Source organism: Rutidosis leptorrhynchoides, chromosome 11, assembly GCF_046630445.1.
Source record: "Rutidosis leptorrhynchoides isolate AG116_Rl617_1_P2 chromosome 11, CSIRO_AGI_Rlap_v1, whole genome shotgun sequence".
Taxonomy (NCBI): Eukaryota; Viridiplantae; Streptophyta; class Magnoliopsida; order Asterales; family Asteraceae; genus Rutidosis; species Rutidosis leptorrhynchoides.
Window position 1 is genome coordinate 134,270,709 of NC_092343.1, and position 22,623 is coordinate 134,293,331.

General features: G+C 36.0%; 1 protein-coding gene across 1 annotated transcript; it reads right to left on the reverse strand.

The window, feature by feature from the left end:
- Positions 1–20,940: 20,940 nt before the first annotated feature.
- LOC139874965 (uncharacterized) lies at positions 20,941–21,970 on the reverse strand. Its single transcript, XM_071862352.1, has 2 exons — positions 21,318–21,970; positions 20,941–21,214 (listed from the first exon to the last, which is right to left on the reverse strand). Exons 1-2 carry the CDS (start codon positions 21,968–21,970, stop codon positions 20,941–20,943), a joined length of 927 nt encoding a protein of 308 aa, XP_071718453.1.
- Between the last annotated feature and the right edge of the window lie 653 nt (positions 21,971–22,623).

A 22,623-nucleotide genomic window follows, 5' to 3' on the forward strand; every position in this document is an offset into this window, starting at 1 on the left:
CCCCATCCGGGAAGGAAAAAATGCCGTCCGGAAAAACATTTCGGGACGAACTTTTCGGGACGACTAATCCCGGACGATGTGTCGTCCGGAAAGACTTTCTGGGACGAAAAATCGTCCCCAAGAGTCGTCCGGGAAAAGCTGTTTTCCTGTAGTGAATGTATATGTAAATGAAGAATATTTGGGATAGGTCGTTGAAGGATCGATCATGTGTGAAAAGGGATTTGTACTTTCTGAAACTGGAAGAAGGAGATGACTTGAGTGACCATATAGACACTTTTAATCATGTTAGAAGATGAGAATCAAGCAAATGATAAACCCAATCGAAAATAATCAATCTAGAATCAAAATTATTACAAGAGAAACAAGATCGATATGCTTAACAATCGAACCAACTGTTTGATGAGTTATAAAAACGGAGAACTATGAAATAACAATATTGAATCAATCTTAAAATTAACAGCATATTGGTATACAACCTAATACAATAGGCCAAAATTGATGAGCCAGAAGATAATTTTGAAGATAAAGAAAACGATGGATGAGAGGAGCTTCTGAATTTTTTTGTGTTGCCCTAAAACCACCAGCACCTTCTTATTTATACACCTAGACAAGAGATGGGCTTGAACCTTCCATGAGCCCATTAACAACCAACAAGACCAATGACCAAAAGCATCAGCTGAGCCAGCAACAAGCAACCAGCTCAAGAGCCCAATGCACATAGCCTACAAAAAACTAATCATACAATGAGAAAAGGAAAAAGATTCAGGCTCGAGATTGATATTTTAACATCCCCCCTCAATCTAAGCCTGAAATAAGTCCATGAGACCAAGTTTATCACATAAGAAAGAATGTTGACTAATGCCCAACCCTTTGGTAAAAATGTCAGCTATTTGATTTTCAGACTCAATGTTGATAATGTTAAGAACTCGAGAGTTACATTTATTTCTTACAATATGTAAGTCAATTTCAAAGTGTTTCGTTCTTTCATGAAAAACAGGGTTGGCTGCTATTTGAATAGCAGACCTATTGTCACAATAATGATCAATTGGTAAAAGAATTTTGACTTTAAGATCATTTAGAATTTTTAAAATCCACAAAAGTTCACATGTAACAGAAGCCATAGCCCTGTATTCAGATTCTGTGGAGGATCTAGATACAGTGCTTTGTTTCTTGCTTTTCCAAGAGACTAACGATCCACAAAAAAATACAGAGTAACCAGTAATGGATTTTTTAGAGGTCAGACACTTACCCCAGTCAGCATCAACATAGGCAGAGAGAGAGGTTGTGTCAGATTTGGAGATGACAATACCTTTACCTGGAGAGCCCTTTAAGTATCTCAGAAGTCTTAATGCAATCTTGAGATGAGATTGTAAGGGGTCGTGCATGAACTGACTAAGGCATTGAATAGTGAAAGATATGTCTGGTCTTGTCATGGTAAGATATATAAGTTTCCCAATTAATTGTTGGTATTTGGTAACATCAGTAAGCCTTTTGTCATTATCAGTGGGGTCAGAATTAATCACAAGGTTGGACTCAAGAGGGGCACCGACAGGTTTACTTCCCAACAAACCAAATTCATCAAGCAATTCAACATAATACTTTCTTTGAGATAAACATATACCATTTTTAGTTTTTAAAACTTCAATTCCAAGAAAGTACTTTAATTCACCAAGGTCTTTGATATGAAACTTAGTTTTCAAAAAACTTTTAACTTTACAAACCTCATTTTCATCATTTCCAATCACAATCATATCATTAACATAGACTAAGACAGCTAAAAACTCAGAATCAGATTCCTTAACATATAAAGAATAGTCATTCATACTTTGCACAAAACCATGTTCCTTTAAGGTCATAGAAAATTTTTCATTCCATTGCCTAGGGGCTTGTTTTAGGCCATAGTGAGATTTAACTAACTTGCATACTTTGGTTTCATTAACAGAATAATAGCCTTGGGGTAATTCCATGTAGACATCTTCAACAAGATCACCATATAAAAAAGCATTGTTAACATCTAGTTGGTATAATTTCCAGTCATTCTTAACAGCTAAGGTTAACAAGCATCTCACAGTTACCATTTTAGCCACAGGAGAGAAAGTCTCATCATAGTCTAGACCCTCCCTTTGACTGTACCCTTTGGCAACAAGTCTGGCCTTATACCTATCAATTTCACCCGTGGACTTATATTTTATCTTATATATCCATTTGCATCCAACAGGTTTCCTTCCAATAGGTAGGTCAGTAAGAACCCATGTGTTATTTTCTAATAATGCTTTCATTTCATCATTCATTGCATTAATCCAATTAGAGTCTTTAATGGCTTAGTCATAAGAGGTGGGCTCTATGCTTTTGTCTAGGCTAGACACAAAACAGTAGTTTTCTTTGCTAAGAGTGGAATAATTAATAACCTTTTCTAGCCCATATTTGACCTTACCCTCAACCACATAGTCACTAAGTTTTCTAGGAAGGGCAGTTTGCCTACTTGATCTTCTAAGGGCGCACGCTCATCATTTGTAGGTTCAGAATGATTTTCATTTGAGGTACCCTCAGGGAGATCATTAACATGACCATCATCCTCATTAGGGTTACTGTGACTACCTCCACTCCCTGTTGGGACACAAGGAGTGTCTGCCATTACAGAAGGCCCCTCAGGATGACTTCTCCCTTCATCATAGGGATTTTCAGAAACATTGGTGTCATTTTGGACAGAAAAAAGATCAAAGAAGCTGAGTTGATCAGCAGACTCATTTTTAAGATTGTTTGGTTTTGAATTTTTAAAAGGAAAGATATTTTCAAAAAACTTGACATCTCTAGAAAATACAATTTTTTTTGTTTTCAAGACTCCATAATTTATAGCCCTTTTAGATGGAGTCAAAACCAACTAAAACACATTTTTCAGACCTTGGTTTGAATTTGTCAGACTCATCTAAGATTTTTGAAAAAACAAGACATCCAAAGTTTCTGATGTGGGGGAGAGTTGGTTCTGAACCATATATTTTTTGAAAAGGAGACAAGCCTGCAAGCACCTTAGATGGAATCCTGTTGATCAAATAAGTGGCAATTAAAATGCATTTAGTCCATAGATATAAGGGAATCCCCCCCCCCTTGAAACATAAGAGACCTAGCCACATTTAAGAGGTGTATATGTTTCCTTTCTACCAACCCATTCTGTTGTGGTATGTGGGCTATAGTGGTTTGATGAACAATACCTTTTTCATTTGTAAAGGTTTTCATTTGACTGTTTAAGAACTCATTCCCATTATCAGTTCTAATCACTTTGATTCTTTTCTCAAATTTATTTAATAAAAGATTTGCATAGTTAAGATAGTTTTCAAAAACTTCATCTTTTGATTTAAGCAGATAAACCCACACAGCCCTTGTGTACTCATCAACAATGGTCAATAAATATTTATACCCTTCCCTGCTGGTAACTCAATATGGGCCCCATAAGTCCATGTGCATTAGTTCACCTAGTTCTTTTGTGACATGGTCACTTAAGGGAAAAGGTTCTCTAATTTGTTTGGCTTTTAGGCAGGTTTCACAAGGAAGGTCATCAACATTCTTATCCAGGTTAAGTCTGTAATGCCCCGTACAAAACCATCGTGTACGATTCGTCAACAACAGGATCTTTACACGGTTGAATACTACATGCTGTTTGAAAACCAGTTTGCATTCATAAAAACATAGTGTTTACAAAAGATAACGTGACACAGAGGTCATTACAAAGCCATTATTCAAATAACATAAGTTGCGAATGCAAAATAAAAGTTTCATGATTGTGACATCTCTAAGTAATGCAGCGGTTATCTAACACAGCAGGTCCTTAACAGCAAGTCTAAACAGCATGACAGCAAGTCTAACAGCGGAAGCAACAAACCTCTAAGCACCTGAGAAAACATGCTTAAAAACGTCAACAATAATGTTGGAGAGTTATAGTTTAAATTGTAACAGTAATATAAGATTGACCACGAGATTTCAATGTTTCAAAATAGTGTGAAAAGCATATGTATAACCGTGGGCACATGGTAACTAGACTTAATGTAAATATAAATATCACCCCCTAAAAGTACACCTGGCGAGTGCGTATGTCCTCGAAGTATTAAACACCCGTTAAATGCTAGCGCGACTAGCCCGAGTGGGGATGTCAAACCCTATGGATCCATATCTAATATTCGCGTCTACCGGTTCAAAAACCAATAGTTAAACGTTACCGTGCTAAGGGGAATCTTTATGCCGTTGTATAACCCACACATATGTAAAGTTTAAGTACTCGTGTCAAGTAAGTAAAACATAAAAGCGCATGTATTCTCAGTCCCAAAAATAGTATAAGTAAAAAGGGATGCTATAACTCACAGTGATAAAAGCGGTAAAGTCGGTAATGAAAGTGTGCAAGTAGTAAGTCGGTCCGAAAGGTCGTCAACCTAAATCAGAGGTTACTAGGTCAGTAGGTTGTCTTTATAAGTTCTAATAGTGCATAAAATAAGTTTAAGTGTCATCATCATCATCATTCATCATCATAAAAGCTAAGTAAGTTAATCAAGTATAGAGTTCAAAACAATAGGCTGACTTGGATCAGCTGCGACAACCTCTATGTAAATCGAAAAGACGCGTAGTCAGTGGATATGGCTCCGTATGTGAGTCCTCTAACCGCTGACCAATTTTCAGAACCTAACTCATCTTTGTTTGACCGTGGCGACAGTTTAAGTGCGAGTAGGTCAGAAATTTTAGCACAACGTTACAAGGGCGTAGTGACTTTCGGAGGGCCATAAATCCTAAACCGTAACTCGGATTTAGACGAGGCCTAAATGGAAAATCATATAATCGAACCGAACTAACTGAAAATCAACTTTACTGTAGCCCAGGTTACTGATCAGATCCTAAAAAATAGTAAACAAGTGCTCCGGTGGGGTTCTTGGTGCTTGATGCTTATCACGGTTCTCATCCTTGATGCTTGTAGCTTCAAGTGTACAACTCGATGATGGTTTAGCATCACTTTTGACCAAGATTATACCATCAATACACAATATGTTAAGACTAAGTAATGACACAACTCATTTAAGAGTCTTAGATGGATGATGAACCAAGGTTACATCATATCCTTAGTCATAACACAAATACAAGTCCTATTTACAAACAAAGTTACAAACTTTACATCAATCAAACAAGTATGAACATAATCTAAGTTCAATGAGGTGATGGAACCCTAAGCTAGAGAGCTTGGATCCCTTTCACACAAGTTATAAGGTCACAAAGCTAGGAAGCTTGAACCTTTAGTGTTCTTGAAGATCTTGAAGCATAAAGCTTGGATCTTTAAGTTACATGAAGACCATAAACACAAGTTTTGATCTTTATAACAAAATAATGAGATCATAAGTTAGAAAACTTAGATCCAACAAAAGATATGAAGATCCAAGCTAGAAAGCTTGCATCTTGATTGTTCTTGAAGATCTTGAAGCATAAAGCTTGGATCTTTAAGTTACATGAAGATTACAAACACAAGTTTGAATCTTTATAACAAAATAACAACATTAAAGTTAAAAAATATAGATCTACAAAGTGGGTGAAGATTCAAAGCTAGAAAGCTTGAATCTTCCATGTTCTTGAAGGATTCAAATCTAAGTTTGAATCTACAAGATGTAATAAAGATCAAAGCTAAAAAGCAAGACCCTTTGATGTTGATGATGGTCACGAAAATAATAGAAGGAGAAGAAGAAGAAAAGTTCAAAATACTTACACTTTTAGAAAGAGAAAGAACTAGAGAGAATTAGAGAGTGAGTATGTGTGAATAACAAATGAAAGCAAGTGTAAAATGAGAGGAATAAGGCTTGTATTTATAGTGAAATGAGGGAGGGGGTGGTGGTGATGGCCAAAATTTTGGAGGGGGACAAAGGGGGATAAAAAGTTGCTTTTTAGTTAATGGTTGTCTAAAGTTGGTGCTTATGTTGGGATCCCATGCAACATTAAGGGTAATACTTGACATAAATGCTAGCATGTTCCCTCTAATAAATGGACATTTGTCTTACTTATTAATGGGTCACTAGTAGTTAATAAGTGGGCTAAATAAATGGACTACTAGCTAGAGTAGAGTGGGCTTAAGTCCAACAAGGTAGAAAGTCCAACAAGACTAACTAGTAAGCATAATTAAATTACTATGCATAATTAAGCATCCAAAAACCTAAGTAATTATTATTACAAAATAATAATTAATATTTCGTAGTCATAATATTCCGATTACGACAAAAGTTAAACGTGCGCGCAGTTCGCGATTTAATCGAAACGTTAAGTGACACTAACGGTCATAAAGCATCCGGTGATCAAGTTAAGTACCCTACTTACTCTAAGGCATGTTTTAACATATAAATGAAAGTAAACCATGTATATAAAGGTTTCAGAGTATAAAGTAGCACAGTACGCATAAATACGCAGTTTCGCTAAAACACAAGGCACAAAAGCAAGTCGAAAAAGTCGGGTCGTTGCAAAGTCTGTGTTTAAGAATGTTGAGAACAGGACTAGAAGGGTGCCCAAGCCTGTTATGCCATAAAAGGACAGATTCAAAATTGCAAGCATGCACAAAATTGCACATAAGAGGATCACCTTTCAAGTAATCAAATACATATAAGCCACCATTCACACTACCAATCCTCAGGGTAGTTCTTGTTTTCAAATCCTGAATATAGCAGTTAAAGGCATCAAAACCAACAACACATTTTATTTTCTTTAACCAGTTTATGGACAGACAAAAGACTCACACAATAAACAGGGACAATTAACACATCAGTTAACAAAATGTCTTTGTTTAATCTTAGTGTAAGACCTCAAATATTTATTGTACATAGAGTATTTGTGGTGTACATTAATTGTGTGAAGCATGGAACGAATAATAAATTGGCAGGCTGTTCTAACCTCTGTGCGCACTGCGCAAGGTCAAGGGTGCGCGCCGTGCACCCCACCTGGGATAGTTTTCGTGTTTCGTTTTAATTAGAGTTAAATGATGGGCTTTTTGGTCTTTTCACTTGTGGACGGATCTGAGGCCTTATCAGCTGGATTGAATCCAACTTTGGATCATATTTCACATCCAAAAACACTCTCAACCATCTTAGAATGAGAGAGAAGAGTTCTAGAGAGAGAATTGGGGTTTTGGAGAAGAAGAAGTTTGAATCGATCAAAAGCTCGAGTGTTAAAGTTGTTCACCTCGTTCCTAGCTACGTTTTAGTTGTTGTGGTAAGTTCTAACTCCGAATTTCATTGTTTGATTTTGATATTCAAGTAAGGGTTTGAACTTGGTTTGTTGAGAAACCCATTTAAACTCATGAAGTGAGTTTAGTGTTGCTAGAAATTGGGTTTATTGTTGTTGTTGGTGGGTTTTAGGTTGGTGAACAAAGTGGCAATGATTAGAACTTGTAATTGGGTTTAATCACTAGGTTTAATGATTATGGAACTGTTGGAACCCATTATAGTGTGTTTGAAAGACTAATTTTGAAATTAGTCAAATTTAGGGTTTGTAGGTGATTTTGAGTATGATAAATGTTTAACACTTATGTTTGGGTTCAATTCACATATTAGGACCATTTTCACTTGTGTTAGTGATTATTGGTTAGTTTAGGCGCGTTTTGTGTTTGGAAGTGCAATTGGTCGAATTTGCACTAAGTGTCGAATTGAGTTGGTTTGTAAATTCACTCTAAGTGTGTTGTTGTATTTGTGATAATGGAATAGGTATGTGTAGGATGGGTTCGGGTCGGGTGAAGTGGTTCTCGGTTATAGAGCTCCCTTCACATATAGGTGGATTTGATAGACTTGTGTATGGGTCCAATTGGCACGATTGTGCGTTTTGGTTAACCACCTTTGGTGAGGTGCACATTTCGTGTGTACATTATCACACGTGTTTGTGATATGGATTATATAACCCCAATGGCGAAGGGTTTTGATATTAAGGAAGTGAATCTCGGGTAGTGCGGATTCATGATGACTCGGGTTGTTCGGTCATCTTATTAACGAGGTAGTGAATCTCGGGTAGTACGAATTCACTAAGGTACGGGTAGTTTGGCCAACCTCGGTTGTTGAATTGGTGAAGAAGTGAATCTCGATTTATGCGAATTTACTAAGGCTCGGGTTGTCCGACCAACTTTCGTATGTTTAAGGTTAAGGGGTTAACCTTGGGTGTTTTACGCGTTGTTATATATATTGTATATGTATATTGTTGTATTGTCATGATGTAGCTAACCCTTCGGGTGTAGCTTATTGGCGTTGTTCACATCGTCGTTGGTGAACATACTTTATCGTTGATGTTGTTAGCTTGTTGCTTAGTGATCGTACGGTATGCTTAGATTAGCTTGCCTTATACTTGGATGCTCCGGTATGCGTTATTTGATTATTTGTGTGACGTGTCCATTTTATACATATATATGTATGTAGTATATTCTCACTCACTAAGCGTTAGCTTACCCTCTCGTTGTTTACATTTTTATAGATTTGCATGGATGCGGTGGCTCAGGTAAGTGTGGGAACTAGTGGACTTGTGTAGTTGCTTAGAAGACGTGCTTTTGGATTTGATTAGGATTGGGTAGCGTATCCCCATTCACCATGCTCGGTCTTTATTTTGTGTTAAATTCACATGGTCTCAAATTGTATTACGTACTTAATGGGAAATCGGGCCGATGTGGGCCCGAAGTCGTAAAACTTGTTTATTATAAAAACGTGTTAGTTTTACTTATTGTAATATGTTGTGAAAGCTGTTTCGCCTAAAAGTGTCGGGAAGTGGGACATCTTTTCGTGTAAAATGAGCATTTTGATCAGAACTGTCAAGGCCTCTGTGCGCGCCGTGCACAGAGAGGGAGCGCGCCGCGCACTCTGCTGTTTAAAAAAAAATCTTGCTGCGTAATTGGTTGGATAACGGGTTGGGTTGTTACAAGTGGTATCAGAGCATGGTCTAAGGGATTTAGGTGACTTGAGATAGGTGCCTAGACTTAGACTTTTGTGTGTGCTTAATTGTTGCGGGACTTGTAGGATTACGGGTCGGAATGGAAATTTGGTTAGTGACCTAGTTTATAGGTGGATTAACGTTTATATTAATATGCGGATGTTATTAATATACTAATGCGTTGTTTTGTGTTTATGTTTGCGTTTTTGAATATCATCAAGTGAGATGATCGTGGTACTAACGAGTGGATGCGACGCATTCGCGTATTAATGACTAGCTATCATTAATACGGGGGCAAATCGTGTCTAACAAGTAATGTAAGACGATTATTGAGCAAGATGGGGCGACGTTGCATGTGTGGTTTCCATACGTTCATGATCTAATATTTACATTCCTTAGAATGGTGACGGGAAATGGGATCGAGAAGAATGAGGTTGAGTTTAATGCTAGAGTTTCGGCCGCCGTTGCGGAGCAAATGGGTAAGATGTATTCCGATTTTCGAGAAGAAATGGGTAGGATGTATTCCAATTTTCGAAGTAGTGGTGAAATGGTGTGTTGTCATAAGAACTTCATGAGGACTAAACCTCCGATGTATGACGGGAAACCGGATCCTTTGATAAGCACAACATGGATCTCGGATTTCGAAGGGTGTTTTCGTACTATTGATTGCCCTCCCGAGAAGAGGACGAGGCTCGCTACTAGCTTGTTGCGGGGTAGGGCAAGAGATTGGTTGGATGGTAAGATTGACATTGTTGGTGGTGAAGCATTTATGGGGTTATCGTGGGACGATTTTAAGAAGGAATTCTTCGAGGAGTTCCGGACTAAAGCCGATTTGTCAGATTTGTGTAATGAGTTACGAAATATGCAACAAGGTTCTATGGATTTGAATACTCTCAAGACGACCTTTATGGCAAAGGCTCGTTTTTGCCCGGAGTATATTGGGAATGATCGTATGTTGATGGAAGATTTATGTCGAACTTTGAATGATGACTTGCGGAACAAAATTTGCATTGGTCAAGTGAACTCGTTCGCAGAGTTATTCGTCGTGGCTAGGGGCTTCGAATCGCATTCGCGATCGATAATTGGTGAACCTTCGAGTAAGAGAAGGCTTGATTCGTATGGTGCTCCAAGTAAGAAAGCTAAGGGTGCAAGTGCGAGTATGGGAAATGTGGAGAAAGGAATGACGAGTTCTCTTGCGCCTAGATGTTTCAATTGTGGTGTTAGGGACCACAAGCTACGGGAGTGCACAATGCCGAGAAGTGATGATGAATGGTCTACTATTGTCATAAAGAGGGACATCGCAAGCCGGATTGTCCCGAGTTAGCGGCGGCAAATGCCACAAGGAGACGTTGAGGTACGTTTCGTTTTAATGAATAAGTCCTTTGAATATTTATTGTGTGCCGATGTGTACGGTTTTGTTGAATGCTTTGTGTTGCGCGTTTTATTGTTATCGGTGAAGTTCCCAATGGAAGTACCCTATGGTGACGTTTTGATTGATGGGCAAGGGGCGTAAGACTTGGTGCAACCAAGCATTCCTTAGTGTTGGGAAATGTTTCTACCAAGCCATAGGTATGGGCGTTGAAGTTGTTGAACCATGAGGTTCGACGGGTGGATAGAACCCTTGAGATCGAGTGTTCTGGGTCTCGATGTATGTTGGTAATGGATTCTACGGGATGCAACATTAGGTGCCTCTTTCATACCTAATAGCGTGGTATTCGACTCCGATGGTGTTGCGGTTACATTGTACTTAGGGTACCAGAGAGAAACCCTTAGGTACATGAGTGACTAGGTGGAAATTTGACAAGCTAGAGCAATCAGAGGATTGGAAGATTTAAGTTTGTGTAGTTTGTAGTAAACTCTTCGTTCGAAGTGTTTAAGGATAGGTTAAAATCCTTCATATGCTCAAGGTTGGAGCAAGGTTTGGTGACGTGCGTATTAAGATATGCAAGATGGGTGAACCTCATCTCCCTTTTAGGAGTTATGATAATGCGAATGGCGCATTAGTTGTTGGATTAGTGGTCACTCTTTCTGTGAGAGTGAGCATGTGTTTATCGTCGGGATTTATTGTTGAAGACGAATTCGTGAGAATTCGAGGACTATGACCAATAAGGATATTGGTTGTGTATGTTGATAAGTGGTCATTCCACGGGTTGCTATTATTTGACGATGTGGTTACGGAACGGAGTTCTAAGTGAGGGAGTTTGTACTCTCGCACGAAGGTGTTCTAGTGTGGTGATATTTGGACGATGCTCGTATGGATTCGAAGCTAGTGTTGAGACCTACGTTGGTCGATTGTGGTAAAAGTACGATTTGGAATAAATTGTACTTATGGTTTTTGGATTTAAATTATCACCGAGGTGGTAACGTGGTAAATCTCGTTAGAAGATAAATGGATGTGTTCGACGAGCTAGGTGGGATCCCTCGGTTAAGGGATGTGCGTGTCCGATTCTCTTTCAGAGAATTATTGTTTTTGCCTATGCACATATAGGTGGTTTCTTGCTCGATTGTGATGGTGATGTGCCCACGTACGTATAATGCGTGTGAAAATATTCCAAGTGAGTGGAATGATTATACATGTGTGTATATAATGTATTTACTTGTACGGGATTCGATGTGGGTTTTAAGTTCGGGCGATCGATACCACATTGGGTCAATATATGATATGGGTTTAAAGTTCGGGCGTTCGATACCATGTCATATATGTGTGTGGGCGTGAAGTGTGGGTTTAAAGTTCGGGCGTTCGATACCAAATTTCACGTGACGGGTGTGTTTAAAGTTCGGGTGTTCGATACCACTCAGGGGTTAGTGTTATATTTCGTTGTACACTAACGGTTGTTGGGAACACCGATGGGAAATTTGAAGTACCATTCATGTGTTGTGTCGTGGGACGTGAATATCGAGTTGCTCGTATTCACAATATTTCGGGTGGTTACGATTGTCCCTTTTGTTTGGACTCATAGTTTGAGGTAGTGAATGTCGGGTTATTCGGATTCACTAAGGCTCGGGTTGTACGGCCATCCTCGGTTATACTATGTAGTGGTGGTAGTGAATATCGGTTTGCGCGTATTCACAATGACTCGGGTTGTGCGGTCATTTCGTTGTGGAAAATATGGAATGGGTTGGTGAATTTCGGGTTGTTGCGAATTCACTAAGGTTCGGGTTGTTTCAACCATCCTCCATATGTATTTAGGCTCGGGTTGTTTCGACCATGTTGGTGTGAATAGTGATGCAATAATCGTATTTTGCTCATGTGTTCGCGGTAGTTGCATGTTAGTCGTGTTACACACTACAAGGGGTGTTAAGTGGTAAGTGTTATCCGTTATGATTCGCTTTCATTTCGATCTTCATCGGTTCGGGTGTTGCCTTTATTGTGGTTGTTACTAGCAATGTACTTGGCATGGTACGCTAGGAGTTGATATCTCGGTACAAGATTGGTTGAGTTTTCTCGATGTGAGGGATTGAGCAAGTTCTGGTGCTCGGATTTGTGGATTTTAATAAATCGCTAGTGACGATTTGGTTGCTAATGGTGACTCTTTGAGAAGGATTGTGATAATGCTAAAAACGAACACATATTTCATAACATTATCCTTCAAGAAAGACAAGCTTTTAGTTGCAATTGTTCTATTTACAAGTGATATTCGTTTAAATAATAAAAGGTGAAGACAAAAGACAGATTCTACGAATTGAAGACGCAAATGACCAAAAAGCTAAAAAGTACAAAGTACAATCCAAGTGGTTCAAATTATTGATGAGAAACGTCTAAAAATTACAATAGTACAAGCCGTGAAACACAAAGTACAAGATATTAAATTGTACGAAAAGGCGTTCGAAAATCCGGAATGGAGACATGAACCAACTTTCAGCGTACGACGCAACGGACAAAAATTACAAGTCAACTATGCACAAGAATATAATATAATATATAATTAATTATATATATTATATATATTATAATTATACGCAGCCCACGTTTTGAATTTGATCTATGAGCTGGATTCCAGACCTCCGCACTCGCGAAGCTTTGATGAAGAAAACCTCCGCACCCGCGGAGCTCAACAGTGAAACGTGGGCCTATAAAAGGCCGCGCATTCTGATCGATTCATCATTACCCCTTTTCTTTCTTTTCTATATACGTAAAAATATATATATATATATTTTATAATTTTAATTTTAATTTAAGTTTAATAATAATAAGGTTATAGTGGCGAATGTTGTAAGTTTGTAAGTTGAAATTCTGTCCGTGTAACACTACGCGATTAATACTCATTGTAAGTTATGTTCAACCTTTTTAAATTAATGTCTCGTAGCTAAGTTATTATTATGCTTATTTAAATTGAAGTAATCGTGATGTTGGGCTAAATATTAAAGACGGGGTTATTGGGCTTTGTACCATAATTGGGGTTTGGACAAAAGAATGACACTTGTGGAAATTAGACTATGGGCTATTAATAGGATTTATATTAACTAAACGATACCTCGTTAATTTAATATAAAAGTTACAATTTGACGTATCTATATATAACCACATACGCTTAATCGGGTACGGTGGACGGGATATTTATAAATACAAATTATTGTTCATTTGACCGAACACGGGGATGGATTAATAGTTAATGGACTCATTAAAACAGGGGTGGATTACATTCAAGGGTAATTGGTGTAATTGTTAACAAAGTAGTAAAACCTTGGACTACACGTAGTCGATAACCTGGTGTATTCATTAAACAAAGTATTAAGACCTTGTTACAGTTCGAATCCCCAATTAGTTGGAATATTTGACTTTGGACATAAGGATAATTTGACGAAGACTCTCGCATTTTATAATTATGACCGATGGACTATTATGGACAAAACCGTATGGATACATCGAATAATCCAGGACAAAGGACAATTAACCCTTGGTAATAAACTAAAATCAACACGCCGAACATCATGATTACGAAAGTTTAAATAAGCATAATTCATTTATTTTATATCTTATCGCACTTTTAATTATCGTACTTTTTAATTATCACAACTTTTATTTACTGTCATTTTATTTATCGCACTTTCAATTATCGTAGTTTTATTATCGTTATTTACTTTACACTTTAAATTAAGTTATATTTATTTTTAATATTTTACATTAGGTTTTAATTGTGACTTAAGACATAAAATCGACAAACCGGTCATTAAATGGTAAAAACCCCCCTTTATAATAATAATAATAATAATACTACTTATATATATATATATATATATATATATATTTATACAAATATAGTTTAAAAATATAGCGTTAAACTTGGCTAGCTCCCTGTGGAACGAACCGGACTTACTAAAAACTACACTACTGTACGATTAGGTACACTGCCTATAAGTGTTGTAGCAAGGTTTAGGTATATCCACTCTATAAATAAATAAATAATTTGTGTAAAATTGTATCGTATTTAATAGTATTTTGTAATAAAATTATAACTATTTCGTACCCCTCTGCTTTAACATCAAGTATTTTTGGCGCCGCTGCCGGGGAAAAATTCAACGCCGAAGCGAAATGCTATAAAAAAAAGATTTTTATTAAGTTTTAATCTATTTTTGTAAAAATATAAGTTTTAATATTAAAAAAAAACATAAAAACAAATATATATATCTATTTAGGTGCTTTAATTAAAAAGTTCATTTTTCTTAGAATTATAAAAATTAATAAGTAATTTTTAATATATAAGTTTTATTTAATTATTTTTTTACTATAAAACAGAAAATTCAAATTTAAAAATAAAATAAATAAAAATAAAAAAAATACTGAACCTGCGTAATTTGAACCTGCACATCATCTGAATCTGGATCCTCCGCACTCGCGGAGTTATTTGGCTGAAGAAATCCGCACTCGCGGAGATGTTTGACAACTGAAACCTGGTACAGCATTTAATACGATTTAGGGTTTAATTTAATTTTTATTATTATTAATTAAATCATTTAGGGTTTAATTAAAATATTAATTAGTTTAATTTAGTTTTATTTTTAGTTTTAATTAGTATTATTAAGTCTAATTAGTTTTATTAAATATAAAATTGATACTTTTATACAATAAGTAATATAAAAATAATATTTTTATAACTTTAAGTTTTATTTTTATATTTTGTATCTTTTTATTCGTAATTGTATAGTTATCATTCGTAATTAGTTTTAAAACTAATATTTTGCCGTAGTTATTTTTATTTCTAGATTTTTAGGCTTTGCCATAAAATCCCTTAAGTACTTTTTCTTTAGACTAAGATTTAGGTGCTTTAGAATTTTGCGACACCGTTTTAAGATTCTAGTACTTTTTAAGTTATTGCCGTTTTGGATATAGAATTTCTTTTAAGCTTTAATACCTTTAGACGTAAGTTTTAATTCTTAGTTTTTAGGCTTTTAAGTTTCGAGGCTGCATTTTATTATTTTTCGACGCTTATTTTTCGACCTTTTATTTTTCGACGTTTTTTGACGCACTCTTTTTCTTTCTTATTTCTCGACGCTCTAGTTTTTAGGACATAGAATTTTCTATTTCTTCTCTACAATTTCAAAACGAAAAATTATTTTAAGCGGTTAAATTGATAGACATCCAAAATTTTCTGGTTCGTAGTAATAGTTGGATTTGTTAGTGGCTAGTTGTGGGCTTCCGATTTAAAGGGTCCTGGTTACCTGCTGCATCTATTGGCTATTCGAAACGTGGGCAAAATCAGAAAAGTCTCTTAATTTGATAACTTATATAATTTTTATATTTTATAACTAATAGGATATTCAGTGAATGCACCGAGCAAAATGTTCACCACCTTTCATACGTTCACCACCTTTAACTCGATCAAGACATCTAGCCAATATTGTTGCCGTTGATTTTTCTTTAGAATCTTCATCTAGTCGACCAAGTACTCCAATTCAAATTTTCGATAATCCATTTTTTGAAGCCGACCTCACAATTGAGAATCCGAAGGATATTCAAGGATAATTCAGAGATCCTGAACCACTAATCATTCCTCCTGAACCACAAATCACTCATCCAGAGATTGTCGAGGAAGAAAAACCATTAAATCATAATCCTCTAGTGATTCAGATTCAGCAAATTCAATCATGAAAAATCTGGAACCTCTAAGTATGGAAGACAGCGGCGCCAAAAATACTTGATGTTTTTGCGAGGTGTATACGAAATAGTTATATTTTTATTGCGAAATATTATTAAATACGATACAATTTTACACAAGTTATTTATTTATTTATAGAGTGGATATACCTAAACCTTGCTACAACACTTAAAGGCAGTGTACCTAATCGTACAGTAGTATAGTTTTTAGTAAGTCCGGTTCGTTCCACAGGGAGCTACCCAAGTTTAACGCTAAATTTTTAAACTATATATATATATATATATATATATATATATATATATATATATATATATATATATATATATATATATATATTTATATATATATAAGTAGTATTATTATTATTATAAAGGGGGGTTTTTACCGTTTAATGACCGTTTGTCGATTTTATGTCTTAAGTCACAATTAAAACCTAATGTAAAATATTAAAAATAAATATAACTTAATTTAAAGCGTAAAGTAAATAACGATAATAAAATTACGATAATTAAAAGTGCGATAAATAAAATGACAGTAAATAAAAGTTGCGATAATTAAAAAGTACGATAATTAAAAGTGCGATAAAATATAAAATAAAAGAATTATGCTTATTTAAACTTCTGTAATCATGATGTTCGGCGTGTTGATTTTAGTTTATTACCATGGGTTAATTGTCATTTGTCCTGGATTATTCGATGTATCCATACAGTTTTATCCATAATAGTCCATCGGTCATAATTATAAAATGCGAGAGTCTTCGTCAAATTATCCTTATGTCCAAAGTCAAATATTCCAACTAATTGGGGATTCGAACTGTAACAAGGTCTTAATACTTTGTTTAATGAATACACCAGGTTATCGATTGCGTGTAGTCCAAGGTTTTACTACTTTGTTAACAATTACACCAATTACCCTTGAATGTAATCCACCCCTGTTTTAATGAGTCCATTAACTATTAATCCATCCCCGTGTCCGGTCAAATGAACAATAATTTGTATTTATAAATATCCCGCCCACCGTACCCGATTAAGCGTATGTGGTTATATATAGATACGTCAAATTGTAATCTTTATATTAAATTAACGATGTATCGTTTAGTTAATATAATGCCTATTAATAGCCCATAGTCTAATTTCCACAAGTGTCGTTCTTTTGTCCAAACCCCAATTATGATACAAAGCCCAATAACCCCGTCTTTAATATTTAGCCCAACATCACGATTACTTCGATTTAAATAAGCATAATAATAACTTAGCTACGAGACATTAATTTAAAAAGGTTGAACATAAATTACAATGAGTATTAATCGCGTAGTGTTACACGGACAGAATTTCAACTTACAAACTTACAACATTCACCACTATAACCTTATTATTATTAAACTTAAATTAAAATTAAAATTATAAAATATATATATATATTTTTACGTATATAGAAAAGAAAGAAAAGGGGTAATGAATCGATCAGAATGCGCGGCCTTTTATAGGCCCACGTTTAACTGTTGAGCTCTGCGAGTGCGGAGGTTTTCTTCATCAAAGCTCCGCGAGTGCGAAGGTCTGGAATCCAACTCATAGATCAAATTCAAAACGTGGGCTGCGTATGATTATAATATATAATTAATTATATATTTATTATATTCTTGTGCATAGTTGACTTGTAATTTTTGGTCCGTTGCGTCGCACGCTGAAAGTTGGTTCATGTCTCGGTTTCGGATTTTCGAACGCCTTTTCGTACAATTTAATATCTTGTACTTTGTGTTTCACGGCTTGTACTCTTGTAATTTTTAGACGTTTCTCATGAATAATTTGAACCACTTGGATTGTACTTTGTACTTTTTAACTTTTTGGTCATTTGCATCTTCAATTTATCGAATCTGTCTTTTGTCTTCACCTTTTATTATTTAAACAAATATCACTTGTAAATAGAACAATTGCAACTAAAAGCTTGTCTTTCTTGAAGGATAATGCTATGAAATATGTGTTCGTTTTTAGCATTATCAGATTGCCTAGAGGAGTTGGAAGAATACGTGGCGATTTCGCGTGTTCTAAATGATCGTTATAGACTTCGGATGTTGTGTGTATTGCACGTCTCGAAATGTGTGCAAGTGTGTATTTAGTTATTGGATTAATCTTCGGGTTAATGTGTAATGTGGTGGAAATTGGATTGTAACGGTTGTTGGGGACCATAGAGTGCGGTTCCGATCGGATGAGTGACGAAGATCACGAGGACGTGATCGATTCTAAGTGGGGGAGAGTTGTAAGACCCCAAATATTTATTGTGCATAGAGTATTTGTGGTGTACATTAAGTGTGTGAAGCGTGGAACGAATAATAAACTGGCAGGCTGTTCTGACCTCTGTGCGCTCCGCACAAGGTCAAGGGTGCGCGCCGCGCACCCCACCTGGGACAGTTTTCCTGTTTCGTTTTAATTAGAGTTAAATGAGGGGCTTTTTGATCTTTTCACTTGTGGGCGGATCTGAGGCCTTATCAGCTGGATTGGATCCAACTTTGGATCATATTTCACATCCACAAACACTCTCAACCATCTTAGAGAGAGAAGAGTTCTAGAGAGAGAATTGGGGTTTTAGAGAAGAAGAAGCTTGAATGATCAAAAGCTCGAGTGTTAAAGTTGTTTATCTCATTCCTAGCTACGTTTTGGTTGTTGTGGTAAGTTCTAACTCCGAATTTCATTGTTTGATTTTAATATTCAAATAAGGGTTTGAAATTGGTTTGTTGAGAAACCCATTTAAACTCATGAAGTGAGTTTAGTGTTGCTAGAAATTAGGTTAATTTTTGTTGTTGGTGGATTTTAGGTTGGTGAACAAAGTGGCCATGATTAGAACTTGTAATTGGGTTTAATCACTAGGTTTAGTGATTATGGAAGTGTTAGAACCCATTTTAGTGTGTTTGAAAGACTAATTTCGAAATGAGTCAAAATTAGGGTTTGTAGGTGATTTTGAGTATGATAAGTGTTTAACACTTATGTTTGGGTTCAATTCACATATTAGGACCATTTTTACTTGTGTTAGTGATTATTGGTTAGTTTGGACGCGTTTTGTGTTTGGAAGTGCAATTGGTCGAAATTGCACTAAGTGTCGAATTGAGTTGGTTTGTAAATCCACTCTAAGTGTGTTGTTGTCTTTGTGATAATGGAATAGGTACTTTCCATTGACGTGTTGCGGATTTGTTCGGTTACATTCATCAAGGCGACAAGGTATGTGTTAATATCCTATATGCATATGTATGTGTAGGATGGGTGCGGGTCAGGTAAAGTGGTTCTCGGTTATAGAGCTCCCTTCACATATAGGTGGATTTGATGGACTTGTGTATGGGTCCAATTGGCACGGTTGTACGTTTTGGTTGACCACCTTTGGCGAGGTGCACATTGTGTGTGTACATTATCACACTTGTTTGTGATATGGATTATATAACCCCAATGGCGAAAGGTTTTAATATTAAGGAAGTGAATCTCGGGTAGTACGGATTCATGATGACTCAGGTTGTTTGGTCATCTTATTGACAAGGTAGTGAATCTCGGGTAGTACGAATTCACTAAGGTACGGGTAGTTCGGCCAACCTCGGTTGTTATATTGGTGAAGAAGTGAATCTCGGGTTGTGCGAATTTACTAAGGCTCGGGTTGTCCGGCCAACTTTCGTATGTTTAAGGTTAAGGGGTTAACCGTGGGTGTTTTACGCGTTGTTATATATATATATATATATATATATATATATATATATATATATATATATATATATATATATATATACATATATATATATATATACATATATACATATATATATATATATATATATATATATATATATATATATATATATATATATATATATATATATATATATATATATATATATATATATATATATTGTATATGTATATTGTTGTATTGTCGTGTTGTAGCTAACCCTCCGGGTGTAGCTTATTGGGGTTGTTCACATCGTTGTTGGTGAACATACTTTATCGTTGATGTTGTTAGCTTGTTGCTTAGTGATCGTACGGTATGCTTAGATTAGCTTGCCTTATACATGGATGCTCCGGTATGCGTTATTTGATTATTTGTGTGGCGTGTCCATTTTATACATATATATGTATGTAGTATATTCTCACTCACTAAGCGTTAGCTTACCCTCTCGTTGTTTACATTTTTATAGATTTGCATGGATGCGGTGGCTCGGGTAAGCGTGGGAACTAGTGGACTTGCGTAGTTGCTTAGAAGACGTGCTTTTGGATTTGATTAGGATTGGGTAGCGTATCCCTATTCACCATGCTCGGTCTTTATTTTGTGTTAAATTCACATGGTCAAATTGTATTTCGTACTTAATGGGAAATCGGTCCGATGTGGGCCCGGAGTCGTAAAACTTGTTTATTATAAAAACGTGTTAGTTTTACTTATTGTAATATGTTGTGAAAGCCTTTTTGCCTAAAAGTGTCGGGAAGTGGGAGATCTTTTCGCGTAAAATGAACATTTTGATCAGAACTGTCCAGGCCTCTGTGCGCGCCACGCACAGAGAGGGAGCGCGTCGCGCACTCTGCTGTTATAAAAAAAAATTCTTGCTGCGTAATTGGTTGGATAACGGGTTGGGTTGTTACACTTAGGTTTCCAATTTTTTTTTCTTTAACTTTAGTACCACTGGGGTGAGACACTTGTAAATTTAAATCAGACACATCAACAATGTTGTCTAGACCATGTTCAGAAGCAGTCATGTGTTGACTAGCACCAGAGTCTATAATCCACCCTTGACTTCTGTTTAGCCCAGAATTAAAGTTAAAAAACTTGTGAAATTTGTTATTGAAGAACACATTGTTATTCATTATAGTACCTGACATGTTTGAGACAGATTCTGTGGCTTGAGGACCTTTATCATTAAGCATGCTTAAAAGTTTCATCATTTGCTCATTACTTAAAGTCATAGAACAGAATTAGAAGGATTAGTAGCACCAGAGTTAGAAGAGGAACTAGTGGAGCCAGATAATGAATCAGAAGCAGCACAACTAGACACATAAGTGGTGGACTTATTTTTAGGTCCATTGACAGGTTTCTTATGATTAGTGGGGTATCCAACAATTTCATAACATCTATCAATGGTGTGCCCTAGTTTATTGCACTTTGTACATTTAAGATTTGGGTTAGGACCCCTATTAAACCCTCTTCCTTTTCCAAAACTACCATTATTATTATTTCTGTTTGTCCAAGAATTGTTATTGGTTTGAGCAATAAAAGTAGAATTTTGAGATTTAGATGACCCAACCCCAGAAACCCCCCCTGTGTGATTCTTCCCTTGACAGAATTGCAAATGCAGACTTAACATCAGGTAATGGGTCTCTAAGTAGGAGATTACTCCTGGTTGTCATGTAAATATCATCTAATCCCATAAGGAATTGCATTAATTTTAAGACTTTATTGTGTTGTTGAAACTCAGGAGCAGCAGCACAAGTACAAGCAGGTAATTTGACCATTTCATCATATTGTTTCCACAATATGTTAAGTTTATGATAATATTCAGACAGACTACAACCACTTTGTTTCACAGAGCTGATTTTTTGATGTAAATTAAATGTGATAGACCCATCAACTTTATCATAGGTTTCCTTTAGTTCAGTCCATACAACAGAAGAAGTAGCAGAGAATATTTGACCGGAGTATAACTCTTCAAATATAGAACTTAGTAACCAAGATAACACAACAGAATTACACCTATCCCATTGGGCAGCAAGAACATCATTATCAGTTTTTTTAAGACATGTTCCATTAACAAACCCTACTTTGTTTTTAGTAGATAGTGCAAGTAACATAGCTCTACTCCAAACATTGTAGTTTTCAGTCCCTTTTAACTTAATAGATATTAAAGGTGTATTGGTTGTGTCGCTAGCATGCAAATAGAGAGGGTCACCAAAGTCTATTTTACTAATAAGAGTAATAGCAGTTTCATCACCCATAGTAGAAAACAAGTAATAATACAATTAAAAGCAAGTAAGATAACACACAAAAGCAAAATCCAACACAGACACAATTCAAGGGTAATAAGACAGTGAGCAACCTGTAGAGATAAAGAGCAGAGTAATAATAGATGCAGCACACACAAGTTAAACAAAGGATAAAAGAATACAATACAGCGGTGTTCGGCAATTGATAGAGGAAAGAAGAAGCAGCAGTGGATCAGAATTTTTTTCCTTCCTTTTTTAACCAAACACAAGTTCAGCCACTAACCCTAATTTGCCTGGGTTTTTTTTTAGTAATATCCGAAAAGCAGAGTAACAACAGTCACTCGTTCACAAAACAACCCAAACAGAAACCCTAGAACAGCAGCACCACAAAAAATCCAGAAGAGAAAATCAACGAGCCAGCAGAACCCTAACCCTAATTTTGTAAATTAGGGTTTACAATATCGCCTTCAAGAAACAGAAATCGAGCAGAATCAGAAGAACAAACACCGAATCAAGCCTTAAGCTCTTGATACCATGTTAGAAGATGAGAATCAAGCAAATGATAAACCCAATCGAAAATAATCAATCTAGAATCAAAATTATTACAAGAGAAGCAAGATCGATATGCTTAACAATCGAACCAACTGTTTGATGAGTGATAAAAA

Excerpts from the sequence above, each read along its gene's own strand:
- LOC139874965 (XM_071862352.1), bottom strand. The coding sequence starts at position 21,970 with ATGGGTGATGAAACTGCTATTACTCTTATTAGTAAAATAGACTTTGGT. Across the intron at positions 21,215-21,317 it reads AAGTCTGCATTTGCAATTCT|AAATAATAATAATGGTAGTT; the intron begins GTCAAGGGAAGA and ends TTGGACAAACAG.